The 17,565-nt window shown below is 38.4% G+C and overlaps 1 protein-coding gene across 5 annotated transcripts; it reads left to right on the top strand.

The window, feature by feature from the left end:
- The first annotated feature begins 6,216 nt into the window (after window positions 1-6,216).
- Window positions 6,217-16,341, top strand: maneal (mannosidase endo-alpha like). Of its 5 annotated transcripts, none has more exons than XM_053490071.1 (6): window positions 6,217-6,413; window positions 6,518-6,591; window positions 6,739-7,239; window positions 7,714-7,823; window positions 13,540-13,616; window positions 15,448-16,341. In XM_053490071.1, the coding sequence occupies exons 3-6, from the start codon at window positions 6,756-6,758 to the stop codon at window positions 16,082-16,084; spliced, it is 1,308 nt and encodes a 435-aa protein (XP_053346046.1). In that variant the 5' UTR covers window positions 6,217-6,413; window positions 6,518-6,591; window positions 6,739-6,755; the 3' UTR covers window positions 16,085-16,341. The 5 variants fall into 5 exon arrangements, with proteins under 5 accessions (XP_053346046.1, XP_053346047.1, XP_053346049.1 ...); XM_053490073.1 differs by having other exon boundaries at window positions 6,222-6,347; XM_053490072.1 differs by having other exon boundaries at window positions 6,217-6,591; window positions 6,747-7,239.
- The last annotated feature ends 1,224 nt before the right edge of the window (window positions 16,342-17,565 follow it).

The raw sequence follows: 17,565 nt of genomic DNA, 5'->3' as shown, positions 1-17,565 counted from the left end.
TTCATTTGAGCACCTGTTGCACCTAGTGGAGTGTTACAAACTAGTGTGCCGGGTAAGGTATTACTCATAAACCCCTTGTGTAATTAATAAGGGGGCTTTTCATCAGGAGGATTTAGGAGACAGTTGGACAATTGGAATGACTCATGTGACACAGATACGGCCATTTAACAGAAAGCACGAGGCAGTGTCGGTGTAGAGATGCGGGAAGAGGCAGCGGAGAAAGGCTAAGGTTTCTTTAGCTTTTAAAAAGAAATCAAATGTAGGTGAACATTCCAGAAGTGTTTGCAGAAAAAATGCATTTCTCACTGTATATACATACAGTATATGTTTAAAAGAAAATATGCTTTTAATCCTGCAACAGATTTTAGTTTTTTGCTGACATAAGTGAAACCCAAGATGATTTTCTGTAGTTGTAGACCATCCACCTCAAGCTTCAACATGTGTGTTTTAAAATGCCTTTCTACTTATTTCTACATATTTAAGTTACTATAGTCTTCTTTTCACACATCTTCTTTGGTTTCTTTTAATAACGATGGATGTTTTAACAAAAACACTAATTTTTTTTGCCTGTCATATTATTATTGTAAATTCAGAACCATCGACAATGTAATGGGAATTTACAGCTCGATGCTTGGATATCATCAAGGTAGAAAGTTTTCTCAGTATGCCGGACCCATGATCGGTCTGCCTGCATGCTTCATGCATAAAACCCTGGCCTCCAAGGAACTCCTTTAATAGACCAAACATGTGGAAATGTCTTGTAACGAGGTCAGGACTGTACGGGGGATGTAGCAATAACTCCCAGCCGAGTTCCTGTAATGTTCCCTCAGACACATGCGTCTCTTCCGCAGGTTGGTGACAAGTTATATGTCAAATTTCAAGGATCACCATACAGTGCTTAAAATTTTCTATAAATATACACCTACATTCACAAGAAATTCCATCACATGTCTCAAGTTTGTCCTGAACGCCATTTGTACATTCCATTAAACTTAATAATTTTGAAAACTCTTTCATCAAACGTAACCTACAGGTTTTGTAGTTGTTCAACATTTGTTCAACACTTTCACATTCTGAATCATTACTTGCATTATAATTTTTTTGTATTATTCTTACATATTTAATGTGTACTTAAATTGAAAATTTAAAAAATGAAAGTTTTATATATATATATATATATATATATATATATATATATATATATATATATACAGTATATATATAACATCATTAGTTGCAGTAATAATAGTTGAATGGGTTAAGCTACGAGCTCCTTAGGTGGCTATTAATAAATAATTGATGTCAGTTTAAGATGTATCATTAAGCACACTCATTAATTGCATACTAATGTACTGTTCTAAAGTTTTTATGCCCCCCCCCCCCCTTTTTTCTTTATAGCCTGCTACCAAAGAGCCAGACTTTCTTGTGTTTTTAATGTAGTCTTGAGGAATAGCTTCAAGGACTTTTTTGTCTCTCGTTTTCAGTCCGGTCCCTGTACATGAGCAGTTTCAGAGGAATGTTTTTTGTTTGATAAGATGCACAGTGACCTATGAATCACTCACTCACTCACTCACTTACTCACTCACTTATACTGCTTTGTCCTGTATACAGAGTTGCGGGTGGCCTGGACCCTATCCCAGGTACACACTGGACAGAGTGCCAATCTATCGCAAGGCACACAGAAAAACTCACACACGCATTCAGACACTACATAGTAAAGCATAGTATCATGTAACCATTATTTAGACCAGTTATTAAAGCTGTTTTGTAAACCAAAATAAAAAGAAACTGGAATTGGAAGTTTGTGGAAGGACAACACAGCAAATGTTCTCAGCATTATAATGCTGTATTTTAAACGTTTACGGCCATGTCACAGGCAATTGTATGAGCATTTCACTGCATATCATACTGTGTATAGCTGTGTATGTGACAAATCAAATATGAATTTGATTTGATTTAGTGGTCTTGCTCACATGCTTTACACCCTAGTCCCTAGTGCAGCCTTGTCTGTTATGTTACGCTTTCCCATAGTACTGTAAGTAAGTAATAAGATGTATATTGTACAGTTTAAGGTTACAGGTTAAGCTCTTAAGCTAGTAAAATGGAAAAAAAAAAAAAGAAAACGAAGATTGACAGCTTTGACGACTGCTGAAGGTTTGCAGTAATTTCACCTTCATTTGTATATTTCATGCAATGATTACACCAGGCAGCTGGTTGCATTCGGTAGGCCTCATTCAAATGAGTCAATTGTAGAATCACTATGGAGATCTCCATGGAGACGAACGGCACTCACCCCCCATGGCAACCAGGAAGGAGGTTTCGATGTGACCTGAGTCAGTCAGAGGTGCCTCAGGACAATGATCTGGCACGTGGAAATGGGTGTTTGCACTCGCGGGCGCGCGCGCACACACACACACACACGCACAAACACACACACATTCTTTTATATTGTATTTAATATAAAATCATGCATGGATGTATTAGTTATATATAATATCGCATGTGAGAAGAACAGTTGTCAACAGTGACAACAGATTTAACATCAGGCAAGCATCCCAAAAGGAAAGCTGTCAGCTCAGTGCTCTCTTAAAGTCCCCATGGAACCAGAGCATAATCAATAATTTAAATGCTGTTGTGAAACGCTCACGCTCAGTCATAATCTGACTTCAGTTTCCGGCCCATCACGGCTCACGCTTTGCATTACTGCATCAACACAACAAGATTTATGACACAAGTACGCAAGTACCTAAACACATTTCTTTTGTATCAATTCATTCTTGCTGATTACAGTAAGTCAAATATCTTGTACGTGATTCTTACTTGGCAATAAATCTGATTCTGTTTAAAACACAGAGACACATAATATAATGGAGGAGAGATAAAGAGAGAGAAGAAGAAGGACAATAAATGTTACACACTAAGTGCCTAAAGATACAATTAAAAGATTGGTTGTGTATGTAACAACCTCAGCAGCAACCTCATTTCCCCTCTCGTCTGTTCCAACCACTCAGGATTCATCATCACCAGTGTACTTATCACCATCCTGATCATCTGTCATCTCCTGTTTTACTGCTTCATGCCTTAAGTTAAAAGATTTTTTTTGTACTTGAATGATTCATAGGTCACTGTGTGGCTTAAAAAACAAAAAAACATTCCTCTAAAAGTGATCATGTACAGGGACTGGACTGGAAATGAGTCAGGGACTGGAAGCCTCAGAAATGAGGGGTGTCTCAAGACGTTTACACAATAATGTATATAGAAACTGTAGACAGTATTCAGCACCTTGGAGAGCTCGTTCTAACATTCTTTTACAACTATCTAACAGACTAATATCTATGATATATTTTCAGGTATTTTCTTCTTAAATGAAGGTACATTATACAGTATATCACATGCTGCAAAAAGAGGAAATTGAATTGCATGTCAATAATTAAAGGTACAAGGCTCAAGGGACAATGAGTCATGACTCTTCTCTGTTCAGGCATCCAGGTGGTGGAATGAACTTTCCACTTACTTAATTTGCTTGTCTAACACTTTTAGGCTAAGTAAGAAAGGAGACAGCTGAGTAGGCCAGGGTTAAGGGTATTGCTCAAGTGACAGCTGAATGTTGGCTGACCGAACATTTGAGTCCATAACTGTCTTTAAAAACAAAAAGTTGTACCTTCACTCCAGTATGTTATTTTTTTTAAGTCTATTTGGGGGGAAAGAAATTTAATAGTGTCATGTGTTCTTTTCTTTTTATGTTGTTCCCTCACAAGGACTAGGTTTAGCTCAATGTTAAGTTTCTTAATTTAAACAAATCAGATAGGTAAAGAGAATAGAATCCCCTGGGGCCAGGGGTAGCTCAGTGGTTAAGGCATTGGACTACGGTTCGGAAGATCCCAGGTTCAAACCCCACAACCACCAAGTTGCCACTGTTGGGCCCTTGAGCAAGGCCCTCAACTGCTCAGATGTGTAATGAGATAAAAATGTAAGTCGCTCTGGATAAGAGCGTCTACCAAATATATAGAATCGTCTTGATGCATATTTATGGGTACGAGCAACTTTGGCAATTGCCAAATTGTAATGGCGTGACAATTGAGTTGTTCCCAGTATAAAGTCATTAGTACCAATCAGAAGTGGTCCAAAAAAGGACAACTAATGAATCAGTGACTGAATCCGAGTTAAAACTCTTTGATTTGAAAGTCTATCCTGTCTGGAAAGAGCACAAATTGTTGAAAAATCCAATGCTGTCTTTGACATTGCAGAACATGACTAAAATTTGATCAAGCTTCTGTGGGATGTTCTGACCAAACTATCCTGTTTCATGGAGACTCCACCTCACAAAGTACAATGCTTAAAGTCCACTGCTAGGGTTTTTGAAGCGAGATACCAGAGCATGCCTTTAGAGCTCTTGTGGACTTGCTGGGTCAAAGCTGTTTTTTTGGCACAAGGGAACCTGCAAAATATTACACAGGTAATTATAATGCAGATTGATGTATTTTTATAAAGACTACCAGTGTGTTTGGTGTTTAAAAAGACAGATAAAAATCATGCTGTCTTTTTGTACCAATGACCCGGTACATCATTTACTTAAATTGTAAGCAAAGCTAAAAAAATGTTTAAATAAAGAATTTAAAAAATCATATCGACTTAAAATTTAAAAGTATTGCAAAATTTATTGCACTTGGAAGTACAGGCACACAGCACGACAACATTTATAAGCAACATGAACACATAACAAATGCTAATGTTTTGTTTATTTTTATTTCTTTAGATCTATTGGTCACATACCTAAGTGCTATGTAAAAATCTTAATACATACATATTTTTCTTTTCTTCCTATGTCTAGAGTGGATGGGAATCTGTGATTATTTCCATCGGAATCTGTCATTTCTAAGCATTACTCATCAAATGCTTCAAAAATAATATCAAATCAGTCCTTATTTGATTATGCAGTAAGAGAGCAGAAACAGGAAATTTGTTATCAATAATTTAAATGCAAATATCTACATTTATAATCAGAGATATGCCTTACTTAAAAAGCCCTCTGGTATCCAAGGAAACCTGACTTGAATTGTTTTCTGGTGAGAAAATTCTCTTATGCCATGTTTAAAGGTTCCTAATAATACAATGCTAATGTTCATTTCCTGTAATTCTTGTAATTTCCTGTGATCTGTATACTGGATAAAGTGTTATAGACAATGATATGAGATGACCTAAAATTGTCGTTAAATTTTCTTACCTGCCATGTTCAGGGATGTAAAAAGGGTAATAAAAGTGCTTTAATAGTTCTTTAAAAAAAAAAAAAAAAAAAAAAACTACTATAAAGGTTCTATAAATCCTTATAATCATTGATGTTCCTACATTCTCTTATGTCTAGTATGATAATCAGCCAAAACACAGTATTGGTGCTGATTTTATTTTTTTAATGTTATACATAAAATATGAAACATCAACTTCAACCATTTTGGAGAGATGATTTTATACATGCTTAAAAAATGGCTTATAGTGTCGCACTTCAAAAAATAATAATTATTATTATTTATATTTCCTTGAGTATTAATACTAAAATTGGTGTAAGCTTATAGAAGCATATGACCTGTAAAAAATGTTGCATAAATAGTTTTTTGGTAAAAGCTTAAAAATCTGTAGTGTCCGTAACCATGTCAAATTCATGTTGTAATAACTTAAGAACTTTGCCTTTTAGAATTATAGACTTTTTCAGGTTTATGTAAAGTTTAAATCTGGCCAAGTTTAATCAGAATGACAGTTAAGATCGTTGAAAGATTTGAATTTTTTTTTTTAAGTAACGGACACTACATCATACAAGGGCATGAAATTAATAATATTATTATTTAGCAAATGTGTTCCTTATAATCTGGTAAAAAAAAATATAAATGTGTATGCTATTTACAAAAATAAATCGCTGACTGTCCTTTTTTTAAAAAAAATAGAAGAACAAATGATTATATTATATGTAAATTTCTCCAGCTCTCATTTTCAAACGCTTATTCCTAAGCCCCGCCCCTTCAACAGAGGAATCACCCAATGAGGGAGCAGTGACGCGGCTCCTCTGTTTAGGCGGGATCCTAAATTGGGCATCAAGTGCACTTGTATGACGGAGTGAAGCGTTCTTCATTTGAACCTTTCCTTAAGATGTAGTGCACTCGCATAAGGGGAGATGATGCCATTTGGGATCGTGGCGCAAAAGAAAGAAAGCAGGGGGGAAAAAAAATAAAGAAACCCCTGCAGAAAAGCCTGCCGTTCTTCATCGAGCAGTGGACCGGAAGTCTTTGTGGCGATGATGGATTCATCAAAACAGATTAAAAGCCAGGACTCGGGACGGAGGAGAGATCTGTAGTAGCGTAAGGAGGGGATGATGGAGGATCAGGGGAATGATCAGTCGTGGGATGGAAATGAAGACGCTGGGAGTGAGGAGGGAAAATCCTGGCTTTATTCTTATGCGGGATAAAAAAAAAAAAAAGCTGGGATTGAAATGAGATAAACACCAGAAGCACTTTCTCTTTTTCCATAGGATCCATGATGCGCATTTCCACAGCAGACGTGCCCTTGGATTCAGACTCTCTATAAGCATCCCATAAGCATAGGGTACGAAATAATTATTTAAAATTGTATTATTTTTGTCTAAGTCATGCGTGAACAGTTGTACAATCCTTAACTTGAACTGAACACACTTTATATACATTTGTGTTATTATTATTATTATCCATATTACTAAAAGTCTGCGTATTTCAGCACCACAGACAGCAGCAATGTCTCGCCTGCGCAGGAAGTTCTGCATAGCCCTCTTCCTCTTTGCTCTCTTCGTCTTCGGCACCATGATGGGTTTACGCACCCTTAAGCCCACTGATGGGTTCTCGGATCTCGCGCCAGGGATGGAGCTCGCACCCTTTGTGGGCGGCAAACCGGACCGGCGACCTGCACCCAACCGCGTGGACGTCAGCGACACCAAGATCGTCTTGTCCAAAGGTGGCCACGAGCACAGCATTTTTTATGACGTTCACATCTTCTATTATTTGTGGTACGGTGCACCCCCTGTGGACCGTGCTTACATCCATTGGGACCACGTCCTGGTTCCTCATTGGGACCCCAAAATAGCTGCCAGCCACCCCAAAGGAAGACACAATCCACCAGAGGATATCGCTTCGAGTTTCTACCCCGAGCTCGGACCCTACAGTTCAAGGGATCCCAATGTAGTGGAGTCGCACATGGCACAAATCGAAGCAGCGGCTGCAGGTGAGCAGGGTGCACGTTGTTGTCAATTTATTTTATTTTCTCGGCTGGAGGGTCACTAGTTTGATCCTGAGCTCAGTTTATTGTTTATATTACATTTATGTGTGCCTGTTATGAACTGGCATTTCACCCAAGGCTTATTCTTACCGCACACCCAGTGTTCCTTCGATAGTCTTTATATCTACCATGACTAGGATAAAGCCGTTTCTCAATTTAAATGTATAAATGAATTTCAGCCAATACTAGATCTTTGCACGTTGAATTATTTGTTAATGATCATGGTGATCATCAAAGCACCGAACACTATGTTGGTTGTAAAAGCAGAGCTTATATAGTCCATATGCAGATGTTTTATTTTATTTTGTCTTTATGTAAATGTATGATGTTTGTAAATAATTATGATGTCATTAAAAAGTGCAGATTTCGGAATAACGTGCATGGACACAAAGATAGGACTATTCATGTCCATTTTGCTAGGTGTAGTCGTTCTCTCTTGGTACCCGCCTGGAGTGGCAGACGAACACGGAGAACCAACTGAGGATCTGGTGCCTTCCGTAATGGACGCTGCCCATAGGCACAGTCTCAAGGTAACTGGTGAGCGACAACACTTCTTTTTTTATTACAAAGGGCACTTCTTACTAAAAATAGTAGAAAATTTCACATTACTGCATGTTTGTATATAATTGTTATGATGTTATACCTAATTTATACTGTATTGTATTTGTGATAAGATTTTCCAGTATTTATAATGACCACATTGTTACATAATAGACAGGTCGATTCTGCGTTTGGGATTTGAAAACAGAATTAGGTTTATATGGGAAAAATATTCTTATACAGAGGTTGAAAAAATGTAAAAACTTAGCATAAAAATAAAATACTGAGCTGTTTATTAAACCTGAAGCTGTTAATTCAATAGTTAGTTTTAATTAATAGTTTAAATTTTGAAAAAAAAGGTTTTAGTAAAAAAAAAGTCAAATGTTATGCAATATATGAATAGTTTAACAGCAAAATAAGAACTCCATTTGTTACAAATTAGAGATAAATATATAGATAGATTTTCTCCCAGATTTTTAGTCGTATCCAATTCCTCCCCGTCACTAGGGGGCTCCCACATCAAGCTTCTACTACCACTCAGTCTGGTGGGCCGCTCACGCACCATTGGGGGCAGCGTAACACACTCGAAGGACAGCACTATCCACTCCTTCTGCTTGCGTGAGCCTACAGACGCCCCTGATTGGCCGTAGAGCCGTCATTAATGTCATCAGCTCTCTCTAGGCCTCCGGCTGTGAGAGGTTAGAGCATCACCCGGGGATTGAACTTGCGATCTCCGGATGATAGGGCGAGCACTTTATCACTGCGCCACTCGGAGACCCAAATAGGCTTTTTTTTTTAATAAAGCGAGAATTATCACACTCTGATTGTTTTTTTGAGTCCCAAGGTGCTAAAAAGGACAAATGGCAAACTACGTTGTCAAAATTAATTGCTTTATACTAGTGTGATTTTCCAAAAAGCTATAAATCCACCTTGCACAGTTTTGTCGCATTGGATAAATTAGCCTGCAGTTGTGTTTTTGGTTGTTTAAGCATGCAATTTAGCATGAATTGGCTGAGTTTTAAAAAATATATAGCAAAATCATGCTTTGATTGCTCAACAGTGTTGAGCTTTGGTGCACACACAACTTTTTTTAATTGCAAAGATAGATGAAGGTTATGACAAACATTATAGGCAATATAGAAAAAAAAATTCAGTTAACATCGTCAACCTTTTCATTTACCAGTATTATTTTCACTTTAAATCATGAGGACAGCTCTCTATGTTGGAACAGGTATGCAATGTCTAACCAACAGTTTCTCACACACAATGTGTGCTTATCATGTGTCTTGTACACAAATCGTTTGAGCATATTTAATCTTTTGCCACATTATTACTCTCCTCCATCACACTTCTTACATGGTAACTCAAACTACTTGGTGTTCCCACAACATCCAAATCACTTAAGGTCCTATTTTACAGAATGCGGCGCACATGTGCGTCGAAAAATGAATAAAAGTAATAAACCCTTATTTCTAAACTCCTAATCAGACAGTCTTACAGTTCCTCATGGACATAAAATAAGCATTGACTATAAATGAAGATGTTTTAGTAACTGGTATTGTATGGATGGTATGTCGTAGGAAAGGGTGTCGAGAGCGCTGTGATGAAAGAGCTTATCCCGTATCCCTGCTGAGCCAGCAAATGATTTAACAGATACAAAGCGAGAACTAAAATCTTCAATTTAGCAAACGTGTCAAAGCGAAAGGCTTTAGAAGAGAATGTCGTGTAACATGAAATGAGCTTCCTGTAAAGAATGAAGCTGGAGACAGGAACAGTCCTTAGAATAAGACAGAAAAAGATTGAAAGATCCTGACTGCAAAGGTCTAATCCATGGCGCTGTGCATTCTGAGTATTGTTTTTTTTTATCTCTTTTGTGGTCTTCATGGACCCGAAGGCAAGCCAGATTGAACCGTATTTCGTCCTTTACAACTACAAGCAGTTGCAAGGACGTGGAAGAAACATTGCCATGGAAACAGGCAACATTGCAGGGACATTTCAGCAGTGACACAGTGGAAAATCAGAGGGTGTCCCTCCATCACTGTATTTAAAGGAATCCCGGTTTTGTATTTTCTGTGCCATGATCTAGAAATCGCTCTCTTAGGAAAATATGAGCGCTATCATAGAATTATACTGTGCAAATCCATGAGCCAGTAGCATCTGTCGGAATTTCTGCAAGGCTGTTTAAGAGGTTTAAAGCGTCTGGTGGCTCTGTGGTGCTTGTAAAGTGATTTAGATGAATTTTAAAACTCCATCAAAGGTATAAAGCAGAAAACAGAAAGAAGAAGAAGTCAAGAAAACAATATAAAATAAGACATACATACATCGAGTAAGGCATTAATGACAAAGGGTGGCACTGTGGCTCAGTGGTTGGCACTGTGGCCTCGCATCTTAAGGGTCGAGGGTTCAATTTCCAACACAGGGTCTGTGTGCATGAAGTTTGCATCCTCTCTGTGTGCTTGGTGGGTTTTCTCCATGTACTCCAGTTTCCTCACACAGTCCAACGTTAATTTTCGTTCCCTAGCCATGGATTTGCTCCCTGTCCAGGGCACACATTTGTTCATGTTTAGAATATTTTGAGCAGGGTTACACAAAAATATCCACCTTATGCACACCTGATCAGTTGTGCAAACATTTCATGCGATGGGGCAAATAAAATTGTGCAAACCAGTTCAAATTTATCAGTATGTGCAGAAAGTCTTTTTTAGAGAAAGTGTTAAAAAGCTCCAATGTAATTCCACCCAAAAAAATGCATTACAAGCTCCTCTTGTCTTTACCAACATCTCTAAAATGATGAAATACTTTGTTCTAATTTGGACCAATTAAGTGACTCATGCACATACGCTATGTGCATTTATCGTGCGACACATATAATCCGTTATCACCCAAATGAGGATGGGTTTCCTGTTGAGTCTGGTTCCTCTCAAGGTTTCTTCCTATTGCCATCTCAGGGAGTTTTTCCGTGCCACTGTCGCCGTCGGCTTGCTCATCAGGGACTATCTGACCATTTTGATTCATACACATTTACATTACATACAAACTTAAATAATTCTATTGATTGTGTAAAGCTGCTTTGCGACAATGTCGATTGTTAAAAGCGCTATACAAATAAAATTGAATATAACAAGGTACACTGGAGTTACCAAGAGATAACCAACATTACAAAATATAGCTCTTTACATTCTTGAGGGAAATAATTACATTTAACGAGCCCTCTAAAAGCAAAATTTCTTCATATTTTTAGCTAAGATCTACATGTGGTGCTTTTTACTATATTGAACACTGTGGTGAAGTTAATTTTTTTCTGGCCCATTCTTTAGAACAAGAGCTTTTATCACTGCTGTGCAATCACTTGCCAGTACCCCTAGGTAATACACTAATGGCTCTCTTGCAACTCATTCTCTCTAAATACTCTTTAAGATCAGTTCAATAATCAACCAGGCTCCAGAAATAACTACTGTAATGTAAAGACAACAAAATTTGAGGGTTAAGGAAAGTGTACATTAAAAAAAAAAGGCTTTGTACTGTATACCCTCTAGTAATTTGACATTGAACTCAATCTTTATTTAAATGAAAATTCACTGATCACCTTTGTTTCCCAATAACCAATCACAGATTAATATTACAAGTGACAATCACACTTATCACCATTGTCCCCGATGAGAATCACTAATTAATTAACTTGGTTACCCATAACACATCACTGATCACCATTGTTCCCAATGACTAACCACTGATTACCCTGGTTGCCAATGACCAATCATAAGCAGACTGTATTACATTTTTCCCAAAGACCAATCACTGAAAATTATTGTTTTCCATACACAAATCACGGATCACCATTGTTCCTCCCAAGGTATGACATCATGGCAATGTCAAATTTAACAATGATGGATCACCGATGGTTATTTTCCCCAATCACTATTTATTCATCAGCATTGTTTCCAATGAATAATCAATAATCACCGTGGTTTGCAATGATCAATCAATGATAATCACTATGGTTTTCACTGACCAATCAATTATCATCACCATAGGCTCCCATGACTAATCAATGATCACCATGGTTTCCAATGACCAGTCAATAACCATCAACATGGTTTCCAATGAACAATCACTGATCATCATGGTGGTTTCCAATGACCAATCACTGATCATCATGGTGGTTTCCAAATGGCACTTAATGATCATCTTGGTTACCATTGACCAATCAATGATCACCGTGGTTTCTGATGACCAATTAATGATCATCACCATGGTTTAATTAACCAATCACTAATCACCATAGTTTCCAAATGCCAATCAAGGATTACCATTATTCTTAGTAAAAGGAAACATAATATTTAGCTAATGTTTAGCTTATGGTGCCACAGCCGAAGATGACATCATTTTATTAAAATATATTAATCCAAATATCCAAACTAGTCAATAACATCATCTTTTTCAGCCTGCTTTAGCCTCTTTTTAAAAAAGTTGGCTGTCACCTATATTTAAGTGTTTCTTGCACGTAATACTTTAAAATTATACGTAACTTCGAAAGACAAATTTCTTTCCACTTACTACAATTGGTTTTTATATCAGACAACTTCAAAATTCCTAATATCTGCTGCTATGTACACTTTTTGAATCCATGCATGACAGAATGTGTCATTCAGATAGTTTTTATGATCTGTTTCCGATGAGATTAGCAACAAAGCTGCAAGATTGCATTAACTCCAGCAAAAATGTATTATTCATTTGTATATATTTCTCATCAGTCTCCTTGTGGTTTGAGACAGATGTCTTTTTCCTTTTACTCTGACTTTCTATTTTATACTTTTCTACTTTAAGTTGAGTGAACATTTTGAAGGCGTACTTCAGCTTTCAATAAAGAATTGATTTCTCTCAGTTATTGCACTTTTACTTGAATAATGACCGACACTTCTTTTCACACTTCTGCTTTTAACGTTCTAGCAAGACGGGATATTGGAAACGGTGTATTTAATCATTTCATTGCCTGTCAAATATACATAGCATTTCTCAAGCATTTTACTGGACAAGCAATAAATTGTTGGTGTAAAGGTTTAAGACAGCAGTTGCGATAAAGATATAACAGATCCTTCATGGTGTAGTTTGAGCCAATGCTGATACTGAGAAAGAGAAAGACAGGTTTTTCTTTTAGGAGACACCAGAAGACCTACGGCACGAGGTGGGGTACACCATGGACGGGGTGCCAATCTATCACAAGACACACACACCGACAATCATTTACACACTACGGGTAATTTGGGAACACCAGTTAGCCTAAATTATATGTCTCTGAAGTGTGGGAAGAAACCAGAGTACCCGGAGATAACCCACCAAGCATTGGGAGAACATGTACACTCTATGCACATAGACCGGAGGTGGGAATCGAACCCAGACTCTGGAGGCGCAAGGCGACAGTGCTTACCACTAAGCCGCCAGTATCCATACAAGACTTGCCAAAATAAAAATGAATGAACTTCAAGCTGATCTTCAGGGTCTTACCTCCAGCTATGCTGCCGTTTAACATCAATTTTAGCAAGGCTAATCGACTCGACCTCCAATCCAGGAATATAGCTAATGGTGTCTGGGGATCGTTTTTAGAGCTGTAGAAACCTGACCCGAATCTGAAGCTTGGAGCCGTTTTGTGTTGAGTGACGTTTGCCCGATGCGAGTGTTTCTCATCGTCCTGTGTTCCATTTCTAGGTGGCGTTTCACATCCAGCCTTACCGAGAACGGACAGACCTCAGCGTGCATGACAACATCAAATACATCATTGACAAGTAGGTGAAATCCAAGCAGCCTTTCACCACTTCAAGGTTAGAAGGTTGAATAACTCCTACAACCTTGCTTCTACAGGACAGTTCTAGGTTTTGTTTTGTTTTTTGATGAAGGTTGCCAGAAAGAATCGAGGCATATTTACAAAAGGAAATAGATTTTCTATCATCTGAGTGTTGAGTTCCTAGATATCGGATATTAAAGCCGATGTCTGGACTCCCCACTGTGCACACCACCTGCCGTAAAAGAAATCTGAACACAGGATGAAGGTAGTAGGCATTCGCGAGTAGTCCACGTTTAAAATAAAACTCCAACCTGAAACACATTTCAAAAGGTTTATTCAGACATAATTGTGATATATTTTTATTGAGTCAGGTGATAATTTGATGGTTGTCGCTGTATTTTTATTTCTACGAGAAACACAGAGAGAAAACAGTTAGCAAAGATACAGCGGAGTTTAAGAGTGGAAAACATGAACTAGTCAGTTTTCACTGTTAGCTCCTAGAAACCTAACGTTCTTTCCTCACTCAATATTTTCCAGCGATAATCAATCAGCGAGCACTAAACTCAAAGCTCCAGGAATAGATGGTGTTGGTGTTGTGACTAGCATGAAAGTTAAAGCTTTGGAAGCTGAGCTGTTTAAGCGTACATGGTAGTAATCTGAACAGACTAAAAAACTAAAGCGTTGCCGAATCATTTTGTTTAGGCAGACATAAAGCAAAGGTTAAGTCCCACTGCTCTGCTAGCAACTGGTAGCGTTGGTGTGCTGGGGGCATTGTGTGTAAAGCAAGAAACTGTGAGCCCAAGTGAAAAAAAAAAGGTTTAAGGGTGCGTTCCAATCACATATTTGTTCCTAGTAAAGGAAGCACCAGGTATCGGCCAAGATTCCAAAATTTAGAAAGTAAAACTATTTGAAAGGGATATTTGAAGAGTTTAGGGAACAACAATTCATCTTTGTTGAAAATAGGCAAATAAGATTACCCATATTGTGCTGTGCAGAAGCGCAAATTAAAAAAAAAAAGAAGCTTACACATGACCTGGTGCACCATTTATTTATATCAAGGATGATATAATATTAATATCAAGTTTTTAATAATTCACATGGGGTGTTTAAATCAAACCAGGACTTTTGATTGTGCAGAATAACAGAAAAACTCCCTTCATTGCTCTATATAATCTCCTGCCACACTTATGCACTTATCCCAGCATTTCACCTAGTGCTTGGATACCATCGCGGTAGAAAGTTCGGACTGCCTGCTTTACGCCTCTCAGGAACCACTTTACTGTCTCAAACATGTGGAAATGTCTTGGAGCGAGATCAGGACTGTATGGGGGATGTGGAAATAACTCCCAGCCAATTTGCTGTAACATGCAAGTGGTGTAGGTGAATGATAAAATGTTTTACTGCAGCTTACAGTCTCATCACCGTCCCGTGCTCCTTTAAATGTCAATCGATTTTACGCCTTCATTCACGAGAAATTTCATTCCAAGTCCCGGTTTGACTTGAACGTACATTGTATGTATATTTTTATAGTCATTAATACTATATATCTATCTGAAGAATAATCAGCAAAATATTCGTTTTTCTGGGAACGGCACTGTACATCTTGTAAAATAATCAAATATCATTTGTTCACAAGTTATATACGCATCAACAGTAAATGTTTGTTATAAATGTTTATTACCCGTTTCATTTCTCAGGAGAAGCAACAGGTATCCAAGGTGTTTTTATGTTACAAGGGTAACGCACATAGTTTTCTTGAGAGCAGCTGTATGTAGAGTGGCAATAAAGTTGGAAGTAATATCAATAAATCTACGTCTTTTCCTTTCACCCAGGTATGGAAACCATCATGCTTTCTACAGATTCAAGTCCAGCACCGGGCGAATCCTCCCCTTGTTCTATGTGTATGACTCGTACCTTACCCCGGCCGAATCCTGGGCCGAATTACTCACCAAGCGAGGCTCACACAGTTTGCGAGGAACGCCTTACGATGGGATCTTCATCGGACTCATCGTCGAAGAACGTCACAAGCAAGACATCCTGGCGGGCGGCTTCGACGGCATGTACACCTATTTTGCATCCAACGGCTTTTCCTACGGCTCCTCTCATCAGAATTGGAAGACCATCAAAGACTTCTGCGATGGAAACAACCTGCTTTTCATGCCCAGCGCCGGGCCTGGTTACGTCGACACGGCCGTTCGTCCGTGGAACAACCACAACACACGGAACCGAGTCAACGGACGCTATTACGAGACCTCGTTGCAGGCGGCGCTGTCAGTGAGGCCGGATATCATCACGATCACCTCATTTAACGAGTGGCACGAAGGTACGCAGATCGAGAGAGCCGTACCCAAGAAGACTGCTACGCGTCTCTATTTGGACTACAAGCCCCATGAACCTGGTCTTTACCTGGAGCTAACGAAGAAGTGGGCTGAACAGTTTAGCAAAGAGAAAGAGCAGTGGCTGTTGTGATCGGAACAAACCACGTCATGTTTAGCACAAATCCTATAAACCTAATGTTTAGTTTTGTATTCATACTATTTTATCGAGCAAGATTAATTGTTCCTCCTGACCTCTGTCTGAATATTTATGAGATTTCCTAGGGCTCACGTTAGACGCCCTTGTTATTTTATAGTCTTTTATTAGAAACTCTGATTTAAAACGTGGTTTACTCTGCTGGTAGAGTGTGATCCTATCTTCCCTTGTAACCCGAACGTGCTTCTAGTGACTTGACAGTTTCATAAATAAAGAATTAAAACCAACGTCTAGCTTAATTGTCAGAATCCAATCATAGTTTTATGTTATTTTATTACTAGCGAAGATATGCTGGTTTTTATTGACATCCTAGAGTTAGTGAGAATATGATTGAATTGATCCATTACGCCGAAGCTATATATCATGCTGAGTCCCGATATATTCTGCCTGAGCTGGCACGGCTGCGTGAAAGATTGCAGCTGCTGTCAGCAGTTTGAGCGCAGCAAAGCGATGCACAAAGGAGCGATGAAAGCTCATCCACTTTATTGCATAACCAAGACGCAGCATTATAAGCTCTATAAACCAAGCTGTCCTCATCCTGTACATGTGTGTGTGTGTGTGTGTGCGAGTACTGAAGAGTTGTCAGTTTCAGCCAGAAACTTAACACACAGTCATAAATCTTTAAACACTTACTGCAGTTAATATTTCAGCTTCTGGCTCCCTCATTCAATCCCGAGCTCATGTTACTCTCTGAGTAGTGTTTTTTGCATGTTTTCTATGGTTTGCTCAGGGTACTCCGGTTTCCTCCCACCTTTTTAAACTTGTCAGGAGGTGGATTGTAGCTTTAAATCATCGACGTAGGTCTCATTACACGTAGCCCCGGTATCACAATGACCGGATCGAGAAGGTTGCCTAAATTAGAGTTTGAAGTTAATGAAGACTTGTTATTATTAGCACATGTTAGAGTTAGCATTTACTGCTCTATGTTGCCCTCTAGTGGAATAACAGAGACTACCTTTTTTATGTTCTATTAAACATGGTCAACATATCAATTTTAATTTAGAACATCAGTTGACAATATGGCCAACAAATCACAGCAATCATGCAACGAACGATCATGATTTCTTAAATAGGTTTTTGGAGTGGCTGATGACATTTCGTCAGAGACCACTTGGAAATCCAATAGGGCAAGAAATTATTTAGAATGCAAAAATTTGGAGGCATTTAAACCGGTCAGTGATAACATTATGACCCGTCTATTGAGCAGATACCCGTTTTTTTGCAGATACAGCCCCGTCAGTGCATGGTATCTGACCCCAAGCCATCATTAGAAGATCCCTTGAGTCTTGGACGCCAAGTCAACGCTGAAACTCGTTGTTGTGTTCCTCAAACCATTCTTGAACCATCTTTGCAGTGGGGCAAAAGTATCCTGCTAAATGAGGCCACTGTTTACATGAAGGGGTGTTTAGCAAGTGTCA

Source organism: Clarias gariepinus, chromosome 28 (assembly GCF_024256425.1).
Source record: "Clarias gariepinus isolate MV-2021 ecotype Netherlands chromosome 28, CGAR_prim_01v2, whole genome shotgun sequence".
NCBI classification, from domain to species: Eukaryota; Metazoa; Chordata; class Actinopteri; order Siluriformes; family Clariidae; genus Clarias; species Clarias gariepinus.
The sequence above is the reverse complement of the archived record's forward strand: the minus strand, read 5'-3'. Positions and strand labels throughout refer to the sequence as shown.

Excerpts from the sequence above, each read along its gene's own strand:
- maneal (XM_053490071.1), top strand. The coding sequence starts at position 6,756 with ATGTCTCGCCTGCGCAGGAAGTTCTGCATAGCCCTCTTCCTCTTTGCT. Across the intron at positions 7,824-13,539 it reads CCCATAGGCACAGTCTCAAG|GTGGCGTTTCACATCCAGCC; the intron begins GTAACTGGTGAG and ends TTCCATTTCTAG. Across the intron at positions 13,617-15,447 it reads ATCAAATACATCATTGACAA|GTATGGAAACCATCATGCTT; the intron begins GTAGGTGAAATC and ends CCTTTCACCCAG.